This window comes from Homarus americanus, unplaced genomic scaffold (genome assembly GCF_018991925.1).
Source record: "Homarus americanus isolate GMGI-L3 unplaced genomic scaffold, GMGI_Hamer_2.0 scaffold32583, whole genome shotgun sequence".
In the NCBI taxonomy this organism is placed as follows: domain Eukaryota; kingdom Metazoa; phylum Arthropoda; class Malacostraca; order Decapoda; family Nephropidae; genus Homarus; species Homarus americanus.
The window spans coordinates 28,646,538-28,671,444 of record NW_024713129.1 but is presented as its reverse complement, the minus strand read 5'-3'; the positions used below and the strand labels follow the sequence as shown (position 1 = coordinate 28,671,444).

General features: G+C 41.9%; 1 protein-coding gene across 1 annotated transcript in view; it reads left to right on the top strand.

Moving 5' to 3' along the window:
• Nucleotides 1–24,907, top strand: part of LOC121870621 — a 73,739-nt gene that overhangs the window by 8,875 nt on the left and 39,957 nt on the right. Inside the window, exons 2-5 of the mRNA XM_042372474.1 lie at nt 1,907–2,090; nt 2,807–3,246; nt 18,357–18,567; nt 23,246–23,356. Of these exons, the coding sequence (XP_042228408.1) occupies nt 1,907–2,090; nt 2,807–3,246; nt 18,357–18,567; nt 23,246–23,356 (946 nt within the window). The remainder of the gene's footprint in view (nt 1–1,906; nt 2,091–2,806; nt 3,247–18,356; nt 18,568–23,245; nt 23,357–24,907) is intronic.

Sequence of the window (24,907 nt, the reverse complement as noted above, 5' to 3'; positions counted from 1 at the left end):
ATTGAGTAATTACTGACACGGTGGTTTAGAGTATGCTGAGGAAGGTAGTGTAAACCATCGTCCTCACCGAGCTAGAGAGGTGCGGTGTTAAAACCTATAAACTATACACTACGAACGCTTAAACCATCGTCCTCGGTGTGTAAAAAGACGTAATGTGAAAATATAAACACACACACATTACACAAGTCTGACCTTCCGAGAATTGTATGTAGATAATGTAAACAAAGCTTCTCAGTCTCTTCTGTGACGACTCTTGGCCGAGAAATATGTAAAATGCGTAAAGGAAAACATGAACAGAACAACGCTGAATACACCATTGGGAAAATAATGACCTGTGTACATTTGACTTTCAGGAAGTCAGAGGTGAAAATAGGAGAGCTTAATGTTTTATTGTCTTGTAGTGAGCATGAAGGGTTTGACGTAGAGTTCAGGTTATACAAATGGACGGCTGTAATGAACCAGGCACTCACCTGACACCATGTTCTCATATTAGATAATGTGTATTCATACCTGACATGGTGCATTTAGTTACAGTGTTTACGGTGCATTTACAAATTTACAGTGATCACAAAATAACAAAACATAATATAAATTAGACATATAATAACCATATAAATAAATAAAGAAAAATGCACGTATGTAATGCCAATCTTACGTCAACAAATCATTTATAATATGGCCAAATGTAGAGAAAGGCGGACATTACCAAACGTAATTAAACAAATGCTACATCATATGCTAAATAGAAATAAAGTAATGACGTTTACACTGCCAAATGTAAAAAAAAATCAACAGATGTGTAAATTATCAAACACAAATAAACAAGATTCGGCCATTAATAAACCTAAAGTAAATTACAAAAAAAAAAAATCATCTCATCAACTCCAACAACATAGTGCTTCTGCGATAAAACTGCTTGAAAATAAAAACAGAGTTACGATTACTTCCCCAAAAAAGCTAGACTGAATAATAGCTAAGGTTTATGTGAGGTAACTTTTTTTTACGAACCGCTGCTATAGTCGAGCCTGGGTGAGGCGGGGCGTGGCGGGGTGAGGCGGGGCGTGGCGGGGTGAAACGGAGAGGGGCGGGGTGGGATTGTATATGGGGTGTGGGTGGGCCCGGAGGAGGAGGAGGAGGAGGAGGAGGAGGGGGGGGATGTTCTTGGCCGTAAATATAATGATCTTATTTTACATTAGTTTTTCATTTGCTTAATTAATTTCTGTAGTGTTTCATCGTGTTCAGTCCTTTTCTATCATGTCTTTATCTCGTGTTTCATCTTGTGTTTTTTCTTATCTCATGTCTTATCATCTTTTTATCTCGTGTTTATCGCAGTTTTTTGTTATCTCGTGTTTTATCGTGTTTTGTCACGTTTATATTATTTTCGGTCTCGTTTCATCGTGTTCTCCCGTATTTTCTCATGTTCACTCATATCATATCATGTCATGTTCTGCCGTGTGTTAATGTGTTTTGCTATTTTCAGTTGTGTTTTTTTCCCATTTCTTTCATGCTTTATAGTGTTCTCCCGTATTTTACATCTTCCTCGTGTTTTCTCATGTTTTCACACACAAACACTAATACATGTAATTAAGGAGAATATTTCGAACCCGATACAACACGAGGCAACGCGAGAGAAGGCGAGACAACGTGAGAAAACGCGACGAAAGACGACAGAAGCGAGTGAATGCGAAGTAATGTGAGTGAAGGCAAAGACATCACTGCGCTTACTTGGGCAATTCCGTGTGCAGCTGCCGGTGTTTCATTCTCCCACTGATTGGGCTATATGAAGTACTGGGTGCAAACAAGCGCAGCTAATTGTTTGTGTTTCTAAAGAAGTTAACTCAATCTACGAAACATGTAAGTACTTGCAGCCACTGCTATCTTTATTTGTAAACAATCTGCACTGCAGAGCGGATCACCTCTCGGTATGGAGGCTCTGCACGGCCTGCCGAAAATACAGCAGTGCAATAAAGCCCCTTCACCAGCCGGGCGCGCGCTGCGTGGTGAGCATATTATCCAAGTGAACACACCAACTGAGACACTGCCAGAGAACGCGAGACAGCGTGACAGAAGGCGAGACAAAGCGACAGAAGGCGAGAGAACACAAAACAACGCGAGCCAATAGGCCAGAACGGGAAACAACACGAAACCTTATGAAACATTTTATCTGAAGTTTCGTTTCTTCGCTTCTTACATCATAATGTTGGTTGTCATAACTTGACTTCTGGTTCATTTACAAAAGGTGTTTAACAAGCAATGTAACTAACGTGTACAGTATATCTGTCCTGGATGGCGTCTTATTATTAATTAATAATGTTTGTCTCAAAGTTTCTAACCATGAAATAAACTAATGAACGAAATATGTGTAAAGATAACTCGGCAAATACACAATTGAATAAAGTACAGTAATATGAATAAATATATGAGTGGATAAATAAATAACAATGATAATGAATTAATAGATATAATGGGGGAAATCAGGTAGAAGGTAAACATACATTATATTAATAAATAAACACATATGCGAGGTACAAACATACAGTTTTTTGCAGCTTAAAATATGCATGAAAAAAATCTATGAATTCGTCACAATGCTACAACATTCATGTTTCTATCTAGAATGGTTTTCGAGATATGATTTTTCATAATCAGGGAAAGACTTTATGCTTACCCTGTATAATAGAATGAATGAAAATTTAATGATAATACAGTAGTAAGGAAAACTGAAGAGAATATGTCCAGACAAACCTATAACACTGACGAAGAACAAAATATAATATAATGTTCTTGATTGTTATCTCCCCAACAGGCCGTTTCTTCCCCAAACTACCCTACGCTAAGCCTTACTTGGAGGTTCCTAACCAGCACTACAACCACCACCACCGTCAGAACCCCCACCAGCGCTACCATCATCACCATCACTTCCGACAACAGCCACTGCGGTCTCCACATGAGTCGGATCCGCCCATGAAACGCAGATCGAGCTCACACAACGTTGAGAGCGGAGGTTATGTGTTTCGGGTGGGCGGCGATGAGAGTGGCGAGCGGCGGGTTATAGCGGTGAGGGGGAGTGATGCTGTACCCGTGAGAAACGATGATGAAAACTTCCTGGACTCGCCGCAGGAGGACGCGACTCTAGGACCTCCTCCAGGACCCAGCTTTGATCGTAACCTGCCGCGGAATATAACGATACAGACGGGCAAGACGGCCGTCCTGTCCTGCAGAGTCTTCAACGTCAACGACAAGTCGGTAAGTTGTTGTTATTGTTTTTATAGAGAAGGGCAATTTATGTTTCACCTCATGAAGGATTAAATTAATAAATGTTTTCTATGAGCAAATAAAACTCCAATCCTAGTTTTGTTTTAGCAAGTAAAGCGTCTGTTTTCTATACCACTTCACATTTTCTGAGAACGCTCATCTCTTTGTCACGAAAGCTTTCGATGAGAAAACTTTATGGAATAGCAATATAATTATTTTTTTCTGGTTAATATTGACTACTGACCGGCGGACGAGTTATTTGTTTTACTGTTTATATTCTTACTTTAATTTCATCAGTGAGTTCTGATATGATAATCATTTTTTATGCAAATGTTTCGTTTGGTAGATAATTAGGCACCTAGGCGCACACTTCTTTGTCTTCTCGGTGGTAATGCGGCATTGACGTCTCATCCCAGGATGTAAACAGCCAATCATATCGAAGTATTTCAAAGCACTCCGACCCCAGGGTTTGATCAACGCCGATGCTCAGTTTATGCTTCAGAACCGTTCGGTACGGATGGTTGCTTTCACTTCCACAATAAAACGTAAAATTACACCATATCATAGTAAGTTATTTTTGTTTAATATACCGGGGGGTTCGGGGGCGGATCCCCCGTCTAGAAAGTTAGGTAAGGTTAAGTAGGTTTGTTTGGTTAGGTTGGTGAGGTCTTTTAACATCGCTTCTGCTGCTTATTTTTCATAAAAACTAAGGTTAAGTTAGGTTAGGTTTGATTTAAAAACAACCACGTTTTAACACATTTGCACAAACTACGACAGCGCCCACTATAAAACACAGTGAAATTGAGGAGTTCTTATAATCGTTTTCTATAAAAAATTGGCCGCAGTTTAGTCGTCAATAATTACCATTTTCCTGGCCATAATCTCTGCAGTTCCATTGGTATACAGTATAAGGATAATTATTCTGATAAATGTATACATACTGTATAATCTAAACAAACATACAGTACAATTCACAAAATACACACACACACACACACACACACACACACATTGAACTAACCCATATATTTCAGGGTTTTTTCCTCTGACATGAACAAAACCATCAATTTACATATTAATTATCTGCTCAGGTTTTTATTAGATGGTACTCAACACCTGTCACACACACACACACACACACACACACACACACACACACACACACACACACACACACACACACACACACACACACACACACACACACACACACACACACACACACACACACACACACACACACACACACACACACACACACACACACACACACTCCATCCTTGACAACCGGAGGGTCAAGATCTATTCAGGCGCTGCTCCTGCTGAGCAGCGCCCTTTCTTGGCCATGTTCGGCCATTCCTTAAGTCCCTCTCCCCGACGCAACCTCACAATCAGGATATCAACATAATCAAAAGTGACAATTTTATTTCGGAAAGAAGTGGGATCAGTGTTGAATAGTAATGAACAGTGTTTAAGCCAGTGAATTCAGTACTACACAGTACCAGTGAGAGCCGTGACCCACCACTGAGATAAGCACCTATGGGAACCATCCTCTAACCAGACGGTGATAATACGTCCACCCTGGGAACAACAGAGGGTCGACTATGAACATGACTACGAGATAACACAACACCACCGAGCAGAGAGGTACTGTGACACCACCCCACACCACAAGGTGTCTCCATGACCACGTGAGGTGCTTCATATGAACACCCGAGGACGAGTCACTGCACCACGTGAAAACCACACCACCTGGTGTCCCCATGACCACGTGAGGTCCTTTACATCAACACCCGAGGACGAGTTACTACACCACGTGAACACCACACCACCTTGTGTCTCAATGACCGGTCCAAGCCCGGGCCATCAACTGTAAACTATAATCATTTGTATGCTCAATTCATGTTCCTTCTTCTTTCAGTAATGAAAGCTTTTGTTAAACGTCCCACCTAGCCCATGTCTTTGTATGTAATAATACATTTTTGTCCAATGTATATTTTGAGCATTCAGGCTGCAGAATGTTTTCAATAAACCGTTAATTATTATTATTATTACACACACACACACACACACACACACACACACACACACACACATGCGCCATTTCTCTTACTATGTGTGTATACAATCGTAGCCACGTATATTGGTCACACACACATGCGCCATTTCTCTTACTATGTGTGTATACAATCGTAGCCACGTATATTGGTCCAAGTTTGGTGTAAAAAACCTGCGGCAAGGCGTGTAAAACTGTGGCAGGGGGTGTAAAACTGTGGCAGGGGGTGTAAAACTGTGGCAGGGGGTGTAAAAATGTGCAGGTGTAAAAACTGTGGCAGGGTGTAAAAATGTGCAGGGGCGTGTAAAACTGTGGCAGGCGTAAAACTGTGTCAGGGCGTAAAAATTGTGGTAGGGCGCGTAAAACTGTGACAGGGCGTGTAAAACTGTGGATGGCGTGTAAAACCGCAGCACGTCGTAAAACCGTGGCAGGGCGTGTAAAACTGTGGCAGAGCGTGTAAAACCGTGACAGGGCGTAAAACTGTGGTGGCAGGAAGTGTAAACTGTGACAGGGCGTGTAAAACTGCGAGCGTGTAAACTGTGGCAGGGCGTGTAAACTGTGACAGGGCGTAAAACTGTGACAGGGCGAGTAAAACCGTGGCAGGGCGGCAAACTGGTGACAGGGCGTGTAAAACCGTAGCACGTCGCAAAAACTGTGGCAGGGCGTGTAAACCGTAGCAGGGCGTAAAACCAGCGCAGGGCGTGTAAACTGTGACAGGGCGTAAAACTGTGACAGGGCGTGTAAACTGTGGCAGGGCGTAAAACTCGACAGGGCGTGTAAAACTGTGGCAGGGCGGTAAAACTGTGGCAAGGCGTGTAAAACGACAGGGCGAGTAAAACTGTGGCAGGGCGTAAAACTGTGACAGGGCGTAAAACCGTAGCACGTCGTAAAACCGTGGCAGGGCGTGTAAACTGTAGCAGGGCGTGTAAAACCGTGACAGGGCGTGTAAACCGTGACAGGCGTGTAAAACTGTGACAGGGCGTGCAAACTGTGGCAGGAAGCGTGTAAAACTGTAACAGGGAGTGTAAAACTGTGACAGGGCGTGTAAACTGTGGCAGGGCGAGTAAAACTGTGGCAGGGCGAGTAAAACTGTGGCAAGGCGTGTAAAACTGTGGCAGGGCGTGTAAAGTTACTTAGGTAACATGTCACCCACGCCTCCATTACCTACCGGGCGTGTTAGCGGCTACAAACTGCCAAGCTACGTTTATACTGTAAACTGATGGCTCGCTCGCTCTCTCTTACTCTCTCTCTCTCTCCGTTGCTCCACAGAACACTTACTGACATAAAGGATATAATCATTGTAATTTCACATATATACTGTATATATATATATATATATATATATATATATATATATATATATATATATATATATATATATATATATATATATATATATATATATATATATATATATATATATATATATATATGTATATATATATATATAAATATACATATATATATATATATATATATATATATATATATATATATATGTATATATATATATATATATATACACATATATATATATGTATATTTATATATATATATATATATATATATATATATATATATATATATATATATATATATATAACAAGTGAGTGGTAGGCGAGGATGAATGAGTGGTAGGTGAGGGCGAGTGGTAGGTGTGAGAAAAGTGGTTTATGAGGACGTGTGATTGGTAGATAATGACGAGTGAGTGATAGGTGAGGGCGAGTGATAGGCGAGGACGAGTGATTGGCGAGGACGAGTGGTAGGTGTGAGAAAAGTGGTTTATGAGGACGAGTGATTGGTAGATAATGACAAGTGAGTGATAGGTGAGGGCGAGTGAGTGGTAGGTAAGAACAAGTGAGTGGTAGGTGAGGGCGAGTTTAGTGGAAGTTGAGGACAAGTGAGTGGCAGGCAATGGCGAGTGGTATGTAAAGGCGAGTGAGTTTTAGGTGAAGGCGAGTGATTAGTAACTACGAGTGAGTGGTAGGTAAGGGCGAGCGAGTGATAACGTAAAGGCGAGTGAGTAGCAAGTGAGGCCAAGTGAGTGGTAGGTGTGTACTCGTGAGTTGTAGGTGAAGAGGAGTGAGTGGTAGGTGAGGGCGGGTGAGTGGTACTTGAAGACGAGTGAGTGGTATATGAAGGCGAGTGAGTAGTAGGCAAGGACGAGTGAGTGGTAAGTGAGGACCAGTTAGTGGTAGGTGAGGGCGAGTGAATGGTACTTGGAGACGGGTGAGTGGTATATGAGGGCGAGTGAGTGGAAGGCGAAGACAAGTGAGTGGTAAGTGAGGACCAGTTAGTGGTAGGTGAGGGCGAGTGAATGGTAGGTGAGGGCGAGTGAATGGTAGATGATGGCCAGTGAGTGGTAGATGAAGACGAGTGAGTGGTAGGTGAGGACCAGTGAGTGGTAGGTGAGGGCGAGTGAGTGGTAGGTGAGGACAAAGAACCAGGGATATGTGTTTGTGATGCTTTAAAAAATTCCAAGGCCACTCTGGGGAATGTAATAACCGGAGTCTAATGATTTACTCGATGGTCGTGAGAGAGAGAGAGAGAGAGAGAGAGAGAGAGAGAGAGAGAGAGAAAATCGAGCATGAATTGTGGCGACGTAATATATGAATACAATTACATAATCAATCACGTGTTTATTGCGGTTCATATCGATATGACAGATGACACCGGGTGATTTTCGGTGTCATTAGACATAATTGTTGTTTGTTATCACCAATGAATTTGCAAAATGAAACTAAGCATAAAATTTTACTGATTTTTAGGCATTTTAAAGCTTGACGGGCAAAGGCGTTCATTGTGGCCGTAAAGATGAATGAGAATGGGATAAAATTAAGCGTTCTTAGGTCATATATATATAATAGACAGAGAGAGAGAGAATAGACCAAACGCTACATAAACAACAAACCAGGAAGGAATTAAGAAAAACGTACGGTTGTATTTCTCTCCGTGAAATAAACAGGCAATATTAATGGTTCACTCATATATACCCCACCTTCCAACACCTCCACGCACCACCTGACACCTTCCAGGACCTCAACTCACACCTCCTAACACCCCAACAGCTCCTAACACATTCGAATACTTTTAATACCTCCCGACACCTTTCAGCACCTCTTAGCATCTCCCAGCCTCCCCAAGCACCTCCCAACCTCAGCACCCACCAGTACAACCAACCAGGGCTTGATGGCTGGTAGACTCGACCACGGTACTGTAGGTCATCTTTGCCGCACAGCACCATACGTCTGTCTGGTCGATAAGCTTCAATACCACTGATCACTGTACTGGTCTCACTGGAGCTCACATGTTAGGTTAGGTATTGTTTTTAATCTATGGTTATTTTCTCAGGTGATCGTGTTTAATTGTACATACGAAAAAGCACACACGGGTATACTTAAGAACACAAAAACAGCGACGAATTCAGGAATATATGGGTGAAAATATGGACACAGTTAACAATACACGAAAGTAAACACGAACACATTTAGGAACACAAATATAAACAAATAACACAGAAGAAAATAAGACACAAGGATGGAAAGAACATAGATCCGTATGTCTGCCCTCACGAGACGCCCGCCCAGAGGACACTAAAAACAATTACATGCTGAGCTCCAACACTTACTGGAAAACAACACGAGAGAGAGAGATAGAGGGAGAGAGAGAGCTCTATTGCTTGCTAGAACACAACACGAGAAACAGACTGACAGACCCCCCCCCTCCCCGCAAAAGAAATAATAATATATATATATATATATATATATATATATATATATATATATATATATATATATATATATATATATATATATATATATATATATATATATATATATATCCTCCCTCCCACCCAGGGCTTCATCCTTGCCTCGAACTCAACTTTCTTCCCTTATCCATTCGGGGCATTTCTCATTTCTTATTGCGTCACAAGAGGTAAGATTTCTCATAAAGACAACATTTTACTCACTCTCAGTCTTATACCTCAAGAGTAATAAGGGATGCTGCCTCACTCGAGAACCAACTGTAATAATATTATACAGAAATACTGGGTTGACTTTCCGACAAGAGGAGCTACACTGTGTGCTAACACTGTGAGGCACAAACATTTTCTATTGTGGGGGATGCTTTAAGAATTATTCAGCTGGTGTGATAGGACTAAAGTCGAGAGAGAGAGAGAGAGAGAGAGAATTCATTCCTAGAATAAAAAAAAATGATATATACTGTAGAGTGATAATGTCTCCTTCGAAAAATCAAGCTGACCTCCATATAGGGACGATCATGCGGATAAACATTCATAAATTAACTATAATTTAGCATAACTACAAACCTAACTTAATATAATTTAAGTTAATCCAGGCATAGCTGTGTTATGTTATAATTGTAAACGACATCTTATCCGAAGCATCAGAAAACTGATTTCCATTAAGTTAGAGCAACCCCCAAAAAATCTCAATACGGCAAAAACATCAGTAATCGTTTTAAGGCTGAAATGGACAATATCTCTGTTTATCTTATTACATACAAATATTGTGTACATCTTAATCCACAACAATTTGGGATACGAAGCAGAGAATATTGGAGAAGAAAAAGTTGGTGGCTGAAACAAGTCTCCCTAAAAAATTCTCCCTGGCAAGTGTCCCAAATTTAACACGACAACCTACTCAACCTCAGCTACTGCCTCTCTCTCTCTCTCTCTCTCTCTCTCTCTCTCTCTCTCTCTCTCTCTGTGTGTGCGTTTGTTTCTGTCAGTCAATCTGTTTACCTCTGTTTCTATAAGTTAATTTGTTTGCCTCTGTTTCTCTTAGTCTGTCTGCCTGTTTCTGTCAGTTTGTCTCTCTGTTTCTGTCTATCTGTCTGTCTGTCTGTCTGTCATGCCATATACTTCAGTCTACCAATCTTTCCATCAATATACAAATACCAATATCTAGTTCAGAACGCATTTCAAGGTCGCACTGATTTTGGCATCGTCTTTTTCCTTTTCACATCTTGTTTATTTATCTCCCACTGCATCAATTTTCATCAGTTGCCTTCCTCACGCTTCTGAAGGATAGTTTCCCCCTCCTCTTCAGAACTGCTGACGGACAGGGTAGTTTATTCTTTCCTTCCTGACACTGTATACCAGACTGGGACTTCACGACTAGGTGATACACTTGAGCTCGCTGCTATTACTTCCACTGTCTCGTTCATCACACACATGACCCTGACACTACCCGTTAGGAGCTGTGGACGGTTCATCTTCCCCCCTCTCTCTCTCGCTCTCGCTCTCTCTCTCTCTCTCACTTGTGTTTCTCTCTCACCCAACCTATCAGGGTTCATATTTACTGTTATCTCTCACTCTCACTCTTTGTCACTGTGATCCATGGTCGGCGGTACTAACTCTCATTCACTCTCATACAAACAAAGTGACGGTACCTCTCACTCACTCTCACACAACTAACTTTACGTACAGCAGATGGACGGGTAACGCTCGGGCGACGTTGAAGACGACTGTAGGTGAAATTTATGATTTGTTGAGTAAATATCAAGTTCGGCGAGAACCATCGTCTCGTAGGAATACTGAAGATGTATTATAATTGATTATTTTTGCATCTGTAAAAGGAGAAGTCATACGGGTGATATTACACCTTGATGGGTAAATAACATTACAGAATATGATGGTAGTTTTGACGGCACACAGATACATGAATGACCTGTTAATCACAAATAATTAACGGAGACAAAGTGTACAGGAAATACACACCGGATGATGGTGACTCTATACTATTCTCGATATTTTCAGTAAGTTGGAAAAGGTGTAAAGGTATAAAACATTGATGGTATACCAAGGGGCAAATATAGTGTTAATTATTGCAGGTGTACAGAAACTTCTGACCAGCCTTTATAAACTGTTTGTGTATTTCAGAGAGAAAGCGTTAATTATAATGTATAAATAGATTAATAATGGCATATTTATACATATCTCCAGGTAATTACCCTTATAAACATTAATATATTTCAGATAAATTCTGTATTAAGAATTGGACACTTCTGTGTTTTCCTGGATGTGTTTTAATATACACGAAAGTGGTTCAGCATAAATGACTTCCAAGTGAGAATAGCTCATTGAAGTTCACACTACTGTAATGGGTTATACCAGAGACCCTATTTTTCAACCCCATATTAATAGATAGAAAACAAACATTACTGAGCTTCCTGGGGGTTTCACGGCCAACACACGTAATTGAAGTTATGACTTGTGTGGTCTGAGTGAGGCACCACACATACGGCCGCAAATACGCCCGCAAACACGCACACGCACACGCACACACACACACACACACACACACACACACACACACACACACACACACACACACACACACATACATTACCTGTCTTGAACCACATCACGCGAGCTGTGACCACAAACAGCCTAACAACTGTTATTACCACAGCTGCTGAACTGCCTGGCAGACCATGGCAATAAACTCCAGGGTTATATCTTCAAGGTTTCCTGCCTGCTCCTGCTGTCTGTCGCCCCGGGGGTCGTGTTGACATACAGTGAACATTGATAAAAACATTAAAGCCGAGTAACACAGAGAGGAATACCGATATTTAGTCGTGGCTGTTGGAGGCAGAAGCTCTCGATAACTAATTACATTACATCAAAGACCAAAGAAATGGTATTAAAAAATACCATCAATATTTCATCACAACACAACTTATGCCCTGCAGGAAGTTACATGCACACCTCACAACAAACAAGTAAACAGCTCTCTCATGAGGTACCGAGGATTCCCTAAACCAAGCTTGATTGAAGAAGATTCCAACTACGAGTGTTAATGCACATATATGGTTAAAGGTCAATGAGGGGTGACTTAATGCTCCTGGGAACAGATCAAGAGAACAGCGAGAGGGACTGGTGGATGGAGTAAACAGTAGACTACACTACCCAAACCTTAGGCTACACCCACAGATGTTTAACCCTTTGATGAGGAGAAGAAAAAACCTTCATCCTCAGAGGATTAAAATCGTATACTCTGAGGGTTAAACCATCGTCTTCGAAGAGAAAGAAAGTATCACATTCTTATCGGATGTGTATACGACTCCAGAATATTAAGTCAAATAAAATCTAAGTAATATATCATGTTATTTATAACCACTTAAAGATACATATAAATTTCCATTCTTTTGTTGCTTTAAATTTATCCTTAAATGTAAAATCCAGCCCAGTTAACATTTTATCCCGGCACCACGAATTCATGAAAAAAGTTTAATTACATTTCCCGAAAAAATGCTTCCTATTTCAGATAATGGGCTTCGGTTAATAAGCCTAAAATGCTTTGTTAAGTTGGCCAGTGTCTAGTAGTGTCATTATGCGAGTGTGTGCGTATATATATATATATATATATATATATATATATATATATATATATATATATATATATATATATATATATATATATATATATATATATTCAAAGATTAGTGGGCTGCCACTTCGAATGGGTAATAGTCATTAATAAGGAAGGGTTTTCATTTTGTTTAGGTACTGTACCTGCTTTAGAGACTAACTGAGGAGTTTAATTTGAAGTTGAACAAGTCGTTAATATATGTATAAGTGAAGGTGTCTCCTCAGTCAATAGTTAGCAGAGGGGTAATGATACACTTGACGTCAACAACACCCTAAAGCTAACCTAACGTAACTTAACATAACTTAACCTAAACTATCCTAACCTAACCAAATCAAACCTAACCTAAGCTCCTCCCAGGTAACGTTAAGGTGTTTTATCATCAGTTGATCCGGGAAATTAAATATGAAAGTGATCCAGGAAAAAGAGAAACGAGATATAATGACTTGTGTGAAACAATGTGAGAACGTCTCAGAGAACACTTCCGGTAACTGAACTGTTGTTTAAAAAAAAAAGGATAGTTTATAGAGCCCGACCATCCCCTACCATCTACAAAACTGTGGACAGACCCGTGGTTCGGGGTACATGGCTGGACCCGCCCTTCGTGGAGGTACTGTACAGTCACCAGCACTTATACCTGGTACAATGCTTGGTAGGTTTTATAAGATGTGGCACCTATGTTTGTTTACATCGCGTTAAAACTCCTGGAATAACACTAAGGAACCTCGCAATAGTAGTCAGACACCTCACAAAATGTTCCAGCCACTGTACCAGGTGTAAGTGTAGGCAAATGTACAGAGATAATTTAAAACAATTCCGTAGGCCACCCGCATCTCACTACCAAATTTCTGTTTATTATTTAAAAATCTATGGAAATGTATGTGTGTGTGTGTGTGTGTGTGTGTGTGTGTGTGTGTAATAATAATAATAATTAAAAATTAACGGTTTATTGAAGGAGCATGGCAGTCGGAAGGCTGAAAATATGCAGTTCCATAATTGAGGAATGGGACTCTTGATTGACATATAATATGCAAGTAACATATTGATACAAATATGATATATAATAAATAGGAGGGGAGAAGGTCATACGACAGGGCATTTTAAAATAGTGACAGTGCAATAAAGGTAAGATTGACTGGGAGTGAACACAATGGTTGATTATGAGTTGGTGAGAATTTTTACAATGGTTGGGACTGGGCTGGATGCGGTTGTAGTGTCGAACAGCAATTCGCGGACGAGGGATCTCGGGTGGTAATAGGAGCCGGTGTCGAGGATGGTGCAGAAGCTTCTCATCAAATTTCCAGTTGAGGTCATGGTGATGGTCAGAGAGAGCCGAGATGGTCAGTGTATTGAGCGCTTTTTGATATGTGGAGTAGGAAGGGGAGAGAATAATCTTGCATGCCCTCTTTTGTACTTTTTCTAGGTGTTTACGTTGTGTGGCATTTATGGACGAAGACCAGGCAGGGGGTGGCATAGGTGAGCTTGGGAAGTATGAATGTTGAATAAACACTGAGGAGCTCGGGCGCGGAAACTCTGAGGGACTTGAGTCGGCGGAGAAGGTGGAGACGGAAACTGGAGGATTTGACAACTGTACTGACGTGTGTTTTTAAATTTAATTTATTATCTATAGTGACGCCGAGGAACTTAGTTGAGTCTACAACCTGGAGTGTGTTGGGGCCTAAAGTAATGAAAGGGGGTGGAACAACGTCAGATGAGAGGTTGATCTGCATAATCATGGTCATGGTATGGTTGATGGTAACGTGGTTGTTGGTGGACCAAATTTGGAGACTGTTCAATAAATCCTGGAGGGCGGTATAGTCGGGAGCCGAGTTGTTAACATTAATCTCAATGGTGGAGTCGTCGACATATTTCCAGCGAGCAGGGGTTTCTCTTAGGGCATCATTGATAGGCATAAGGAAACAGAGCAGTCCCATCTTGGTGCCTTGGGGGACGCCACATGCGAGTGACTGAAAAATGGAGACAGCACTCGAAAGCGCACGGCTTGGCGTCGGTCATTAAGGAAGTCTGTAAGCCATGGTATAAGACTTTTTCGAAACTCGAGGTCGATAGCTTTGTTGATGATTAAACTGTGGTCGACTAGGTCAAATGCTTTGGTGAGATCAATGAAGGCAACTGCCAGAGACTTTTTCGTTTTTCCAGATGGCGGTATATGTAGTCGAGAAAGCTGACACGACAGTGAGTGGTGGAGGAAGTTTTCATATTTCCATATTGCTGAGGATCTATGGAACCTGCTATATCAGCATAAGCCCAGTCAAACACGAAAATTTCACAAATTAAGCTGGGTGTAGAGGTGATTGCAATGGGTCGTAGCTCATTTAAGGATTGTGGGCTGCTTGAATTAGGCACTGGTGACACATATAAGGTCTTCCAGTCAGCTGGGCATCTTGCTTGGCTGAGGAAGGCATTGATGAAGGAGCAGAGTGGTTTAACTAGTTCCGGAAGAGCTCCTTGTACAGTTTCATTGGTAAGTTAATGGGGGTGGTGGAGCACTTTAACTTCAGTTTGCCCAGATGTTTTGCTTCTTCAAATTCCTCTACTAAGTCAGTGGAAAAGGGGGCTGGTATGTAAGCAGGGAGACTGGTTGTGTCAAGCCGGGGAGCGTCTGGCATATTGTTGCGAAATGGTTGTTTGATTGCCCAGCTGCGTCACCATGAGTGAGATGGCTAAGGAAGGGGAGGGGTGTGTCTTATTGTTTAGTACACAGTGTTCTTTAAGCTTACCATACCACTGAATGTTATTGGTCTGCTTCAGGTGATGCAGTTTGGTTGGGTAGTAGGACTTCTTTGCAGTGCATATTTTACGGATGACTTGGTTGCGAAGGGACCTGTAGCAGTTGTGGTCATTGAGATAAAAAGCGCTGTCTCTCTGTGATCCAGGGCAAGTCAGCTGGGTGTGATCAGACGGACTTCTCGGGGAAGAAGTGGTGGTGAGCTTCCGTGGTGGTGTTGGTATAATGTATCCATTTGGTGTCCACGTCATCCACACTAAGTACTTCAGTCCAGGGATGGTGAACTATCTACTGCCAACAGAGACGCACTGCAGAGTCATTAATCGGCCTCTAGGTCTTGATGTAAGGTCTCTGCACTTGGCTGGTAGTGGCAGCTGGAGACCAGAACACGGATAGGTGTGCGCTACACCTGATAGGAGGCATTGGTTGAGGTGGTTGGTACTGGTCCGCTTAGTTAAGGTAAGGTCAAGGGTATTTTGACCGTGTGAGGGGATGTTCACAAATTGTGAACGTAGCAGCTGTTCCTGGATATCAGTGGTGTCAATTTCGTTGTAACCCCCACATAATACTAGTTTGGCATATGGGTACCTAACTCTGAGGTGGTCTGAGGTGGTAATGAGGTGATTAATAAAAGTGTCTCTAGTGTGTGAGCAAGGTGGATGGTATGCCACACAGTATATGATGTAGGCAGTGTGGCGTGGGTGGGCCCGTGGCACGACCCGTACCCATAATACCTCCACATCAGCTGGGACTAAAACGTCCAGGCGTGACGGGCGTAGTTCATCTTGACTGAAGAGGGTAACGCCCCCACCGCGTCCATGTGAACGAAGGTGATGAAAAAGTTGATATCCTTCAATATGGCACGTTTCAGGAACAATTTGCCAAGCTTCACCTATGGCAACGATGTTGGCAGCGACTGATCGGACTGTGGATGAAAGTTCGTCAAATTTATTAGCTAAGGAAGTGAAGTTGGAGAGCAGTAAAGAGGGAGACCATATGATATTCGAGGAACTTCAGTGTATTGGTACGGTCTGTCAGGAGTAGGTTTCTATGGTTTTCTAGTGGAGGTGATGGTCCTAATGGTATTTTGTTTATGACGTCCTTGTCTACGGCTGCGAGCATGGAATATGTTCAGTGATTTAAGTCGCGCGATAACACTGCCATCAGGATAATTCCCATGCTGTAGAAGGTACATGGAGCATCTGGGGTAAGTAATTAGTGGACATCTGTTGATATCTGTTGTTATGGATGGACGGAAGTGCTTGTCCGCGGTGGCTATAAACTCACTGGCGGCGCTTTGAGGGCTACTGACATTGGTAGACATCTGTTAATATTTGTCTAGTCGTAATGACCTCGAGTCCTTGTCTCTGGTACTTAGGGGTCGCCGACACAGTACCCACGGTATATGTAAACACTGCGGTGGTCCTTGTCACTGGCACTTTGAAGGTGACCGACAAAGTGCCCACTGTCTGGTATTACACTGCTCTGTTTTGTGCTTTCCTTGGAATATACTACTGGATCACTGTTTGGCAACCAATGATTGCACTGATCACTTGAATGTTTTTCTGATAAATCCCGGTGTAGTGAGGTTGGTAGGGAGTTGGGATATAACAGGGGCGGGCAGAGCCAAACAGACTTGGCATAACTGCCAGTTAGGAGAGCCTACAGAGCACGTGTTGTCTCACTGAGGGCTGACTGATGTGTGTGTGTGTGTGTGTGTGTTTGTTCCCTATGCATTTCCACAGCTACAAGATTAAGTGACTATTGACCGTCTCGATATGTTTAGTATTTCAAATAAGTTCACTGCGACAAGTCAGCTTTATTTGCAATATAATTAACAGTCTTTATGTGACCTGCACTAACTGGCCAAACTGGGTTTATGGTGTGATGACGTGTGAAGGATCACCTGAAAATTAGCCACAGCTTCTTTTAACCTGATGATTAACCCCATTAATGCTACGTAGGAAGGTTAGGTTAGGTTAGAGTTACAGTGATTAAGCTTTTGGTAAAATAAGCTGGAGGTACTGATCCTCAGGTGATCCGGCATGACCTCCACCTGTAAAGATCAATCAAATAAAAATAAAACAGACCTTCCCTGGGGCTGAATTAATATTTCCGATGTGAAACTTTCCGTGTCAGGTGTAGCAAGTACTGACTCAGCGGGGCCAGGGGCGCACCCGTCTGTTTGCTTGGTCGAGCCGGTCGTCAGAATAAAGAAACACAAAACTACAATGTTGAATAGAAAACGCACATACTGTGTGTTACTTCCTTTCTTTTATAATTCGTGGTATAGTGTCTATCCTTCACGTTTGACCTCTAATAACTCAAAAAAAGGATAAGGTGATTTTACTTTGTCACTTAATTTAGCGTATATCCGCTAGCTTGAAAAACGCAACACTGGTTAGTGTGAAATTACAGACAACTAGAAGTGTGTTAAGAACTGATGTACCAAGCTTACCTTGTATTTTGTTAAAAGTGTAATATTTCCATAACACTTTTCGGGTAATAGTTTAACCTCAGATGGATTATAACTTAAACCATCATCTTTAGGGGTTATTACTTAAACTACACAGTATCTACCTCTCTTAAGACACATACAGACGGTGTCACTGAAGTAGGTCCCACAGGTACTCCCCTACACAGACTCACTCACTCATCATGTCTCTCATAGTAACATAAGAATGGAGGAAATTGCAGCGGGCCTATTGGCCCATACTGGGCAGTCCCGTTTACACCCAACCCCCTATCACTCATATATCCATCCAACGTATCTCTCCTCTCCACACCATCTTCCCCAGAAGTCTCTCCTCCCTACACCATCTCCCTTACCATGTCTCTCCTTACCATGTCGTCTCACCTCCCCACACCGTGTACCTCACCGTGTCGCCTCTCCTCCCCACAGGTGTCATGGATCAGACAGGACGACCTGCACATCCTGACGGTGGACAAGTACAAGTACAGCACTGACCAGCGAGTCTCGGTGGTGTTCAACGAGCCTAACCTGGAGTGGGTGTTGAGGATCAGGGGGGTGACTCCCTCGGACGCCGGGCGGTACGAGTGTCAGGTGTCGACCAAACCCGTCCTCAGCTTTGTTGTCAACATGAGAGTCGTAGGTGAGTTAGCCTTCCCGTCTCTCTGAGTGAGCCTTCCCTTCTCTCTGAGTGAGCCTATCCGTCTCTCTGAGTGAGCCTTCCCGTCTCTTTGAGTGAGCCTTCCCTTCTCTCTGAGTGAGCCTTCCCGTCTCTTTGAGTGAGACTCTCCTTCTCTCTGAGTGAGCCTTCCTTTCTCTGAGTGAGTATTTCCTTGTGTGAGAAGGTCTCTCATTCTCTGTGAGTGAGTCGTCCTTTTTTGTGGTTTAATCATCTCTCTCTCTCTCTCTCTCTCTCTCTCTCTCTCTCTCTCTCTCCTCTCTCTCTCTCTCTCTCTCTCTCTCTCTCTCTCTCTCTCTCTCTCGTTGAAACATCTTTCTTTGTGGTTAAGTTCTCCGTATCAATGGGAGAGGGTGAGTGATAAAAGGTGGAGGAAAATTGAACAAAAATTAACAAAACGAGAGGAGGAGGAAAAGGAGACAGGGTGAGTGACGTAAAAGATATACAGAAAGGAACAGAGGGTGATGGGAGAGCCAGAGAGGGAAATATGTGGACGAGGGAGGGATATAGGTGAGAGATCATGGAGGAGTGAGGGAGAACTTCAGGGAGTCATGGGGAGTGAGGGAGAACTACAGGGAGTCATGGGGAGTGAGTGAGAACTTCAGGGAGTCGTGGAGGAGTGAAGAAGAACTTCAGTGAGTCATGGAGGAGCGAGTGAGAACTTCAGGGAGTCATGGAGGAGTGAGTGAGAACTTCAGGGAGTCATGGAAGAGGAAGAAGACGTTTAAGAAGTCATGGGAAAGGTAGAAGTTGAATTATATGAAAATAATAACCAGCTGTTTCCGATCGTTCGCTGTTGTAAGTCATCGCCCAAACTTGTGCTACTTGAACAAACTAACATGACTCCTTCACACGACTTTCTTCATAGCGGATCACAAGAAACCACAACATGGCCCACATCAAGTCTTAGCGCTGTGGTATAAGGTCATCCTCAGATAGTTTGTTGTTGATGAGAGGTCAATGATTAAAACATCATTCGGTGAATAAATAAATAGCTGGAAATGAACTTCTTGTGTATTTAGATAGTGAGAGACTGTAGCGTCGTTCATTAACTAAACTCAAAATCTCTTGGGGGCGTTATAAGGAGGTGACTTGGGACGACTTGCTGTATACAATGACCGGGGCTGATTGGTGCAGACAGAGGGTCAATGGTCAGCAGTTGCGACAATGGTAGATCACACGATGTACTGTAGGTAAAAATTTAAATCATCGTCCTCAAAGGGTTAAATCAACGTCCTTCAATGGGTGAAATCATCGTCCTTAACGGGTTAAATCAACTTCCTCAAATGGTTAAATCATCGTCCTCAAAGGGTTAGATCATCGTCCTCAAAGAGTTAAATCATCGTCCTCAAAAGAGTTAAATCATTGCCCTCAAGGGGTTAAATCGTCGTCCTCAAGGGGGCTAAATCATCGTCCTTGAAGGGTTAAATCATCGTCCTCAAACGAGTTAAATCATCACCCTGAAAAGAGTTAAATCATCGTCCTCAAAAGGGTTAAATCATCGTCCTCAAAGGGTTAAATCATCGTCCTCAAAGGGTTAAATCATCGTCCTCAAAGGGTTAAACTATCGTTCTCGTAAAGGGTTAAATCATCGTCCTCAAAGGGTTAACCACGTCCTCAAAGGGTTAAATCATCGTCCTCAAAGGGTTAAATCATCGTCCTCAAGGGGGTTAAATCATCGTCCAAGGGGGTTAAATCATCGTCCCTTGTGAGAGGGTTAAATCATCATCCTCAAAAGAGTTAAATCATCGTCCTCAAAGGGTTAAATCGTCCTCAAAGGGTTAAATCATCGTCCTCAAAGGGTTGAATCATCGTCCCTGTTGGGGGTTAACCACGTCCCCAAAAGGGTTAAATCATCGTCCTCAAAGGGTTAAATCATCGTCCTCAAGGGCAACCATCGTTCTCAAAAGAGTTAAATCATCGTCCTCAAAGGTTAAATCATCGTCCTTAAAGGGTTAAATCATCGTTCTCAAAGGGTTAGATCATCGTCTTTAAAGGGTTAAATCATCGTCCTCAAAGGGCTAAATCATCGTCCTTAAGGGTTAAATCATCGTCCTCAAAGGGTTAAATCATCGTCCTCAAAGGATTAAATCATCGTCCTTAAAGGGTTAAATCATCGTCCTCAAAGGGTTAAATCATCGTCCTTAAAGGGTTAAACCATCGTCTTCAAAGGGTTAAACCATCGTCTTCAAAGGATTAAATCATCGTCCTTAAAGGGTTAAATCATCGTCCTCAAAGGGTTAAATCATCGTCCTCAAAGGGTTAAATCATCGTCCTCAAAGGGTTAAATCATCGTCCTCAAAGGGTTAAATCATCGTCTTCAAAGACTTAAACCATCGTCCTCAAAGGATTAAATCATCGTCCTCAAAGAGTTAAATCACTGTCCTCAAAGGGTTAAATCATCGTCTTCAAAGGGTTAAATCATCGTCCTCAAAGGGTTAAATCATCATCCTCAAAAGAGTTAAATCATCGTCCTCAAGGGGGTTAAATCATCGTCCCTCAAGGTTAAAATCATCGTCCTCAGTGTTGGTTAAACTATCGTCCTCAAAGGGTTAAATCATCGTCCTCAAAGGGTTAAACTATCGTCCTCAAAGGGTTAAATCATCGTCCTCAAAGGGCCAAACCAATACCGTACAAGGGCTAAAATATCGTCCTCAGAGGGTTAACAACATATTAAGAGATTAACGTTGCATTGCAGCTGCCTATAACAGAAGGGGAGAGTGGGTGAGGGATGGGAGGGGAGGAGGAGGTGAGGGAGGTGAGGGAGGAGGAGGTGAGGGAGGAGGGGAGGTGAGGGAGGAGGAGGTGAGGGAGGAGGGGAGGTGAGGGAGGAGGAGGTGAGGGAGGAGGGGAGGTGAGGGAGGAGGGTGAAGAGGGAGGGAGTCTATTGTTCAGCTAATTCCTTATCATTTTTTTTTCCTCTCTCTCTCTCTCTCTCTCTCATTATCCACTTATATTGTTATTTATCCCTTTATTTTTTTTTAATTATATCTTTAGTTCTTGTTCGTTTAACTGAATGTCTGTCTATTCATTAGTCTTTCCCATAAAATATTTTCAATTTCTTGGTAATTCCATTTATTGTGTCTGTGTTCCATTTCGATTTGGCTTATTATTTCTTCATTTATCAGCTGTTTGTTGTTTCTAGTTGTCTCCCTTTCTTAATCACATTCTGTATAACATCGTTCACTCTCGATCTCTTTATTTCAGTATCTAAAACGTTCATTCTTCATATGTCCTTTATGTTTTGGTTTTCTTTTAACAATCTCTAAAAAAAATATTCTTCCGCTGTTTCTCTCTTTATTTATGTCAGTTTCTCTTATCATCATCATTCAAACTTATTTTTCAGATCTTCGTTCATCGACCCTAGAAGACAAGGCCACTTATCCCATTAAAACCTTCCTATTGGATGGTTTTATTCATTAAGATTCCCAATAATGTGTAAGTCCTCCTATTAGTACCCAGAGTCACCTTCACTAACCATTCATATTACCCCATGACACTGAGCCAACTTGGCTGGAAATAATGTTTGATTGAGATTAATTCTTTTTTTTTTCACCTGAACTATTCTTTGGTGATTATTTTCTCATTTTAGTTATATATAATGCGTGTGATTAGAAGTAATTTGTATGGGAAACTGACTTGATTTTTAAGATCACGTCTTGACAAACACTGATTCGGAATTTCTATTTCACCTGAACCAATCTTCAGCAATGGTGATTATTTACCCAATCTAAATATACAAATATCTTACGTATGATAAAATTTAGTAAGGATTAGATACAAAGAAAAAATAATTCAAGACACTGATTCTGCGTTCCTATTCCACCTGAACCAATCTCGGACAGTAAACTTGTCTTGGGAGAGAAAACATTATAGGAAAATGACAGCTCAGGCACCATACCTCCCAACATCTGCCAGTCACACCTGCCTCTGCTGAGATGCTATACCTCTCAGTCACACTTGTCAGCCACATCTGCACACAACATCTACCAGGCAACACCTGCTAGGCAACACCTGCTAGGCAACACGTGCCAGTCACACCTGCCAGCCAACACCTGCTAACCAACACTTGGCAGCCAACGCCCACCAGCCACACCTGCCATCCAACACCTGCCAGCCAACAACTGCCAGCCAACACCTGCCAGTCAACACCCACCAGCCCCACCTGCCAGCCAACACCTGCCAACCAACACCTGCTAGCCAACACCCACCAGCCACACCTGCCAACTAACACCTGCCAACCAACACCCACCGACCACACCTGCCATCTGACGCACACGAGCCACACGTATCAGCAAACACCTACGAGCCACACCTACCAGCAAACACCTGCCAGCCAACACCCACTAGCCACACCTGCCTTCTAATACCTGTCAACCACACATGCCAACCAACATCTGCCCGCTAAAACCCGCCAATAATACTTGCCAGGCACACATGCGTACCACACCTGCCTGTCACACCTGCTAGCTATACCTGCCAGCAATACCTGTTAGCTAACGTCTGCCCGCTAATACCTGCCAACCACACCTACCAGACAACACCTGCCAGCTTTAACTGCCAAACACTTATCAGACAAATCTCCAATTTCCTCGATAATAAAATAGTGAATCTGACTCTCTCTTGCGCCCATTACTTGCAGAGGCACCGCTCACCACCACGCCCCCGCCCACTACTACGTCCTCGCCCACCAACTTCGAGAGACTCAATGACGAGCAAGTCACTCAGGATTCAGGCGAGATGGAAGCGAAAGGTGAACCTGCTGGGACGTTCACCAAGCTGGACGTTCTAACACTAGTGGTGGATGTGGAGGGATATTACTCGAGGGCAATGAGATATTTACAAAAGCTTTGCATGGGATTTATTTATTTATTGGAAACTAAAATGTTAATTACGTTATGGTAATTAGGATGCTAGTCATAACAATTTGGATAAAAACAAATTTAATAATAATAACAATAACAATAACAATAATAATAATAATAATAATGATAATAATAATATTAACAATAATAACAATAATAATAATAATAAATAATAATAAATAATAACAATAACAATAACAATCAATAATAATAATAATAATAATAATAATAATAATAATAATAATAATAATAATAATATGCTCTATTTACCAGCTCGAGTAGTTTTCCTCCACAAACCATCAATGTTCTTTACACTCAATAAATAACATCAATAAGCGTAACGACTTACTCCAAACAGCCGTCCAGCTTGGGCAGGTAACCTAACATTCCCTACCTGTAATTATGGACCATCACACCTGCCACGGGGTGTGACATTCGCCGTAAATGTTGCCTGACATGACTAACTGGACCCCGAGCGAGAAGATAAAATGTTCTCGTGAATTTAACATTGACGTCAAACTGTTCCACTAACATTTGTTCACTGTGAAGGATCATTAACGCTACTAACCCGTTCTCGTCCACCTTGATAAGCTAATTAACCTGAGTAACTGCAGCTTGAGCGAATAGTTATACCTGTTAGGAGTGCCGAGTGTTCCGTGTGTACTAACATCACTTTATAAGTATTGTGTATATTGTACCATGGTTCCAGTTGTTCCTGGATAATGTGAAATAACATGAAAATAATCTTATCACAAATATATATGAAGATACTGAATAATGAACACATAAATTTTAATAATATTTCAGTGTTCAAAATATTACATTCATCATAAATATCGACTACAACTCTTACATAAACACAATAATGTGCACAATATATGACAGGTGAGTCGTGGTTGGTATGGGTATTTAATTAACGAAACAACATTTCATCATAATCTCAGGTGACATCCGTGGAGCCAGATGCGACCATCCCTAAATACGGACTTAATTCCTATTAAATCTTATTATACATGATTAATGAATAATTAGTGAATAAATAAATAACCTTTCAAACATCATGAGATTAAAACACAGACTCGAGTTATTACATTGACAGAAATTAACCCAGAATTAATAATATCTATTAAGACGATCTCTCCATCTCCTAAGACCTGCACTGGGTACCACTCTTATAATGCCAGCCAATTATGTAAGGACTTTTTCAGGGGGCGTCACCCTAACTCCCGTCCAGAGATCGCCTTGTTAATTACTACCTTAGGAACTTAAGAGTTGTAAGGAGCTTAAAATCAAAGGGGTCTGTAAACTAGTCAGAGAGATGGAGGGAGATAAAAAAGAAAGAGAGAGAGAGAGAGAGAGAGAGAGGAGAGAGAGAGAGAGAGAGAGAGAGAGAGAGAGGAGAGAGAGAGAGAGAGAGAGAGAAAGAGAGAGAGAGAGAG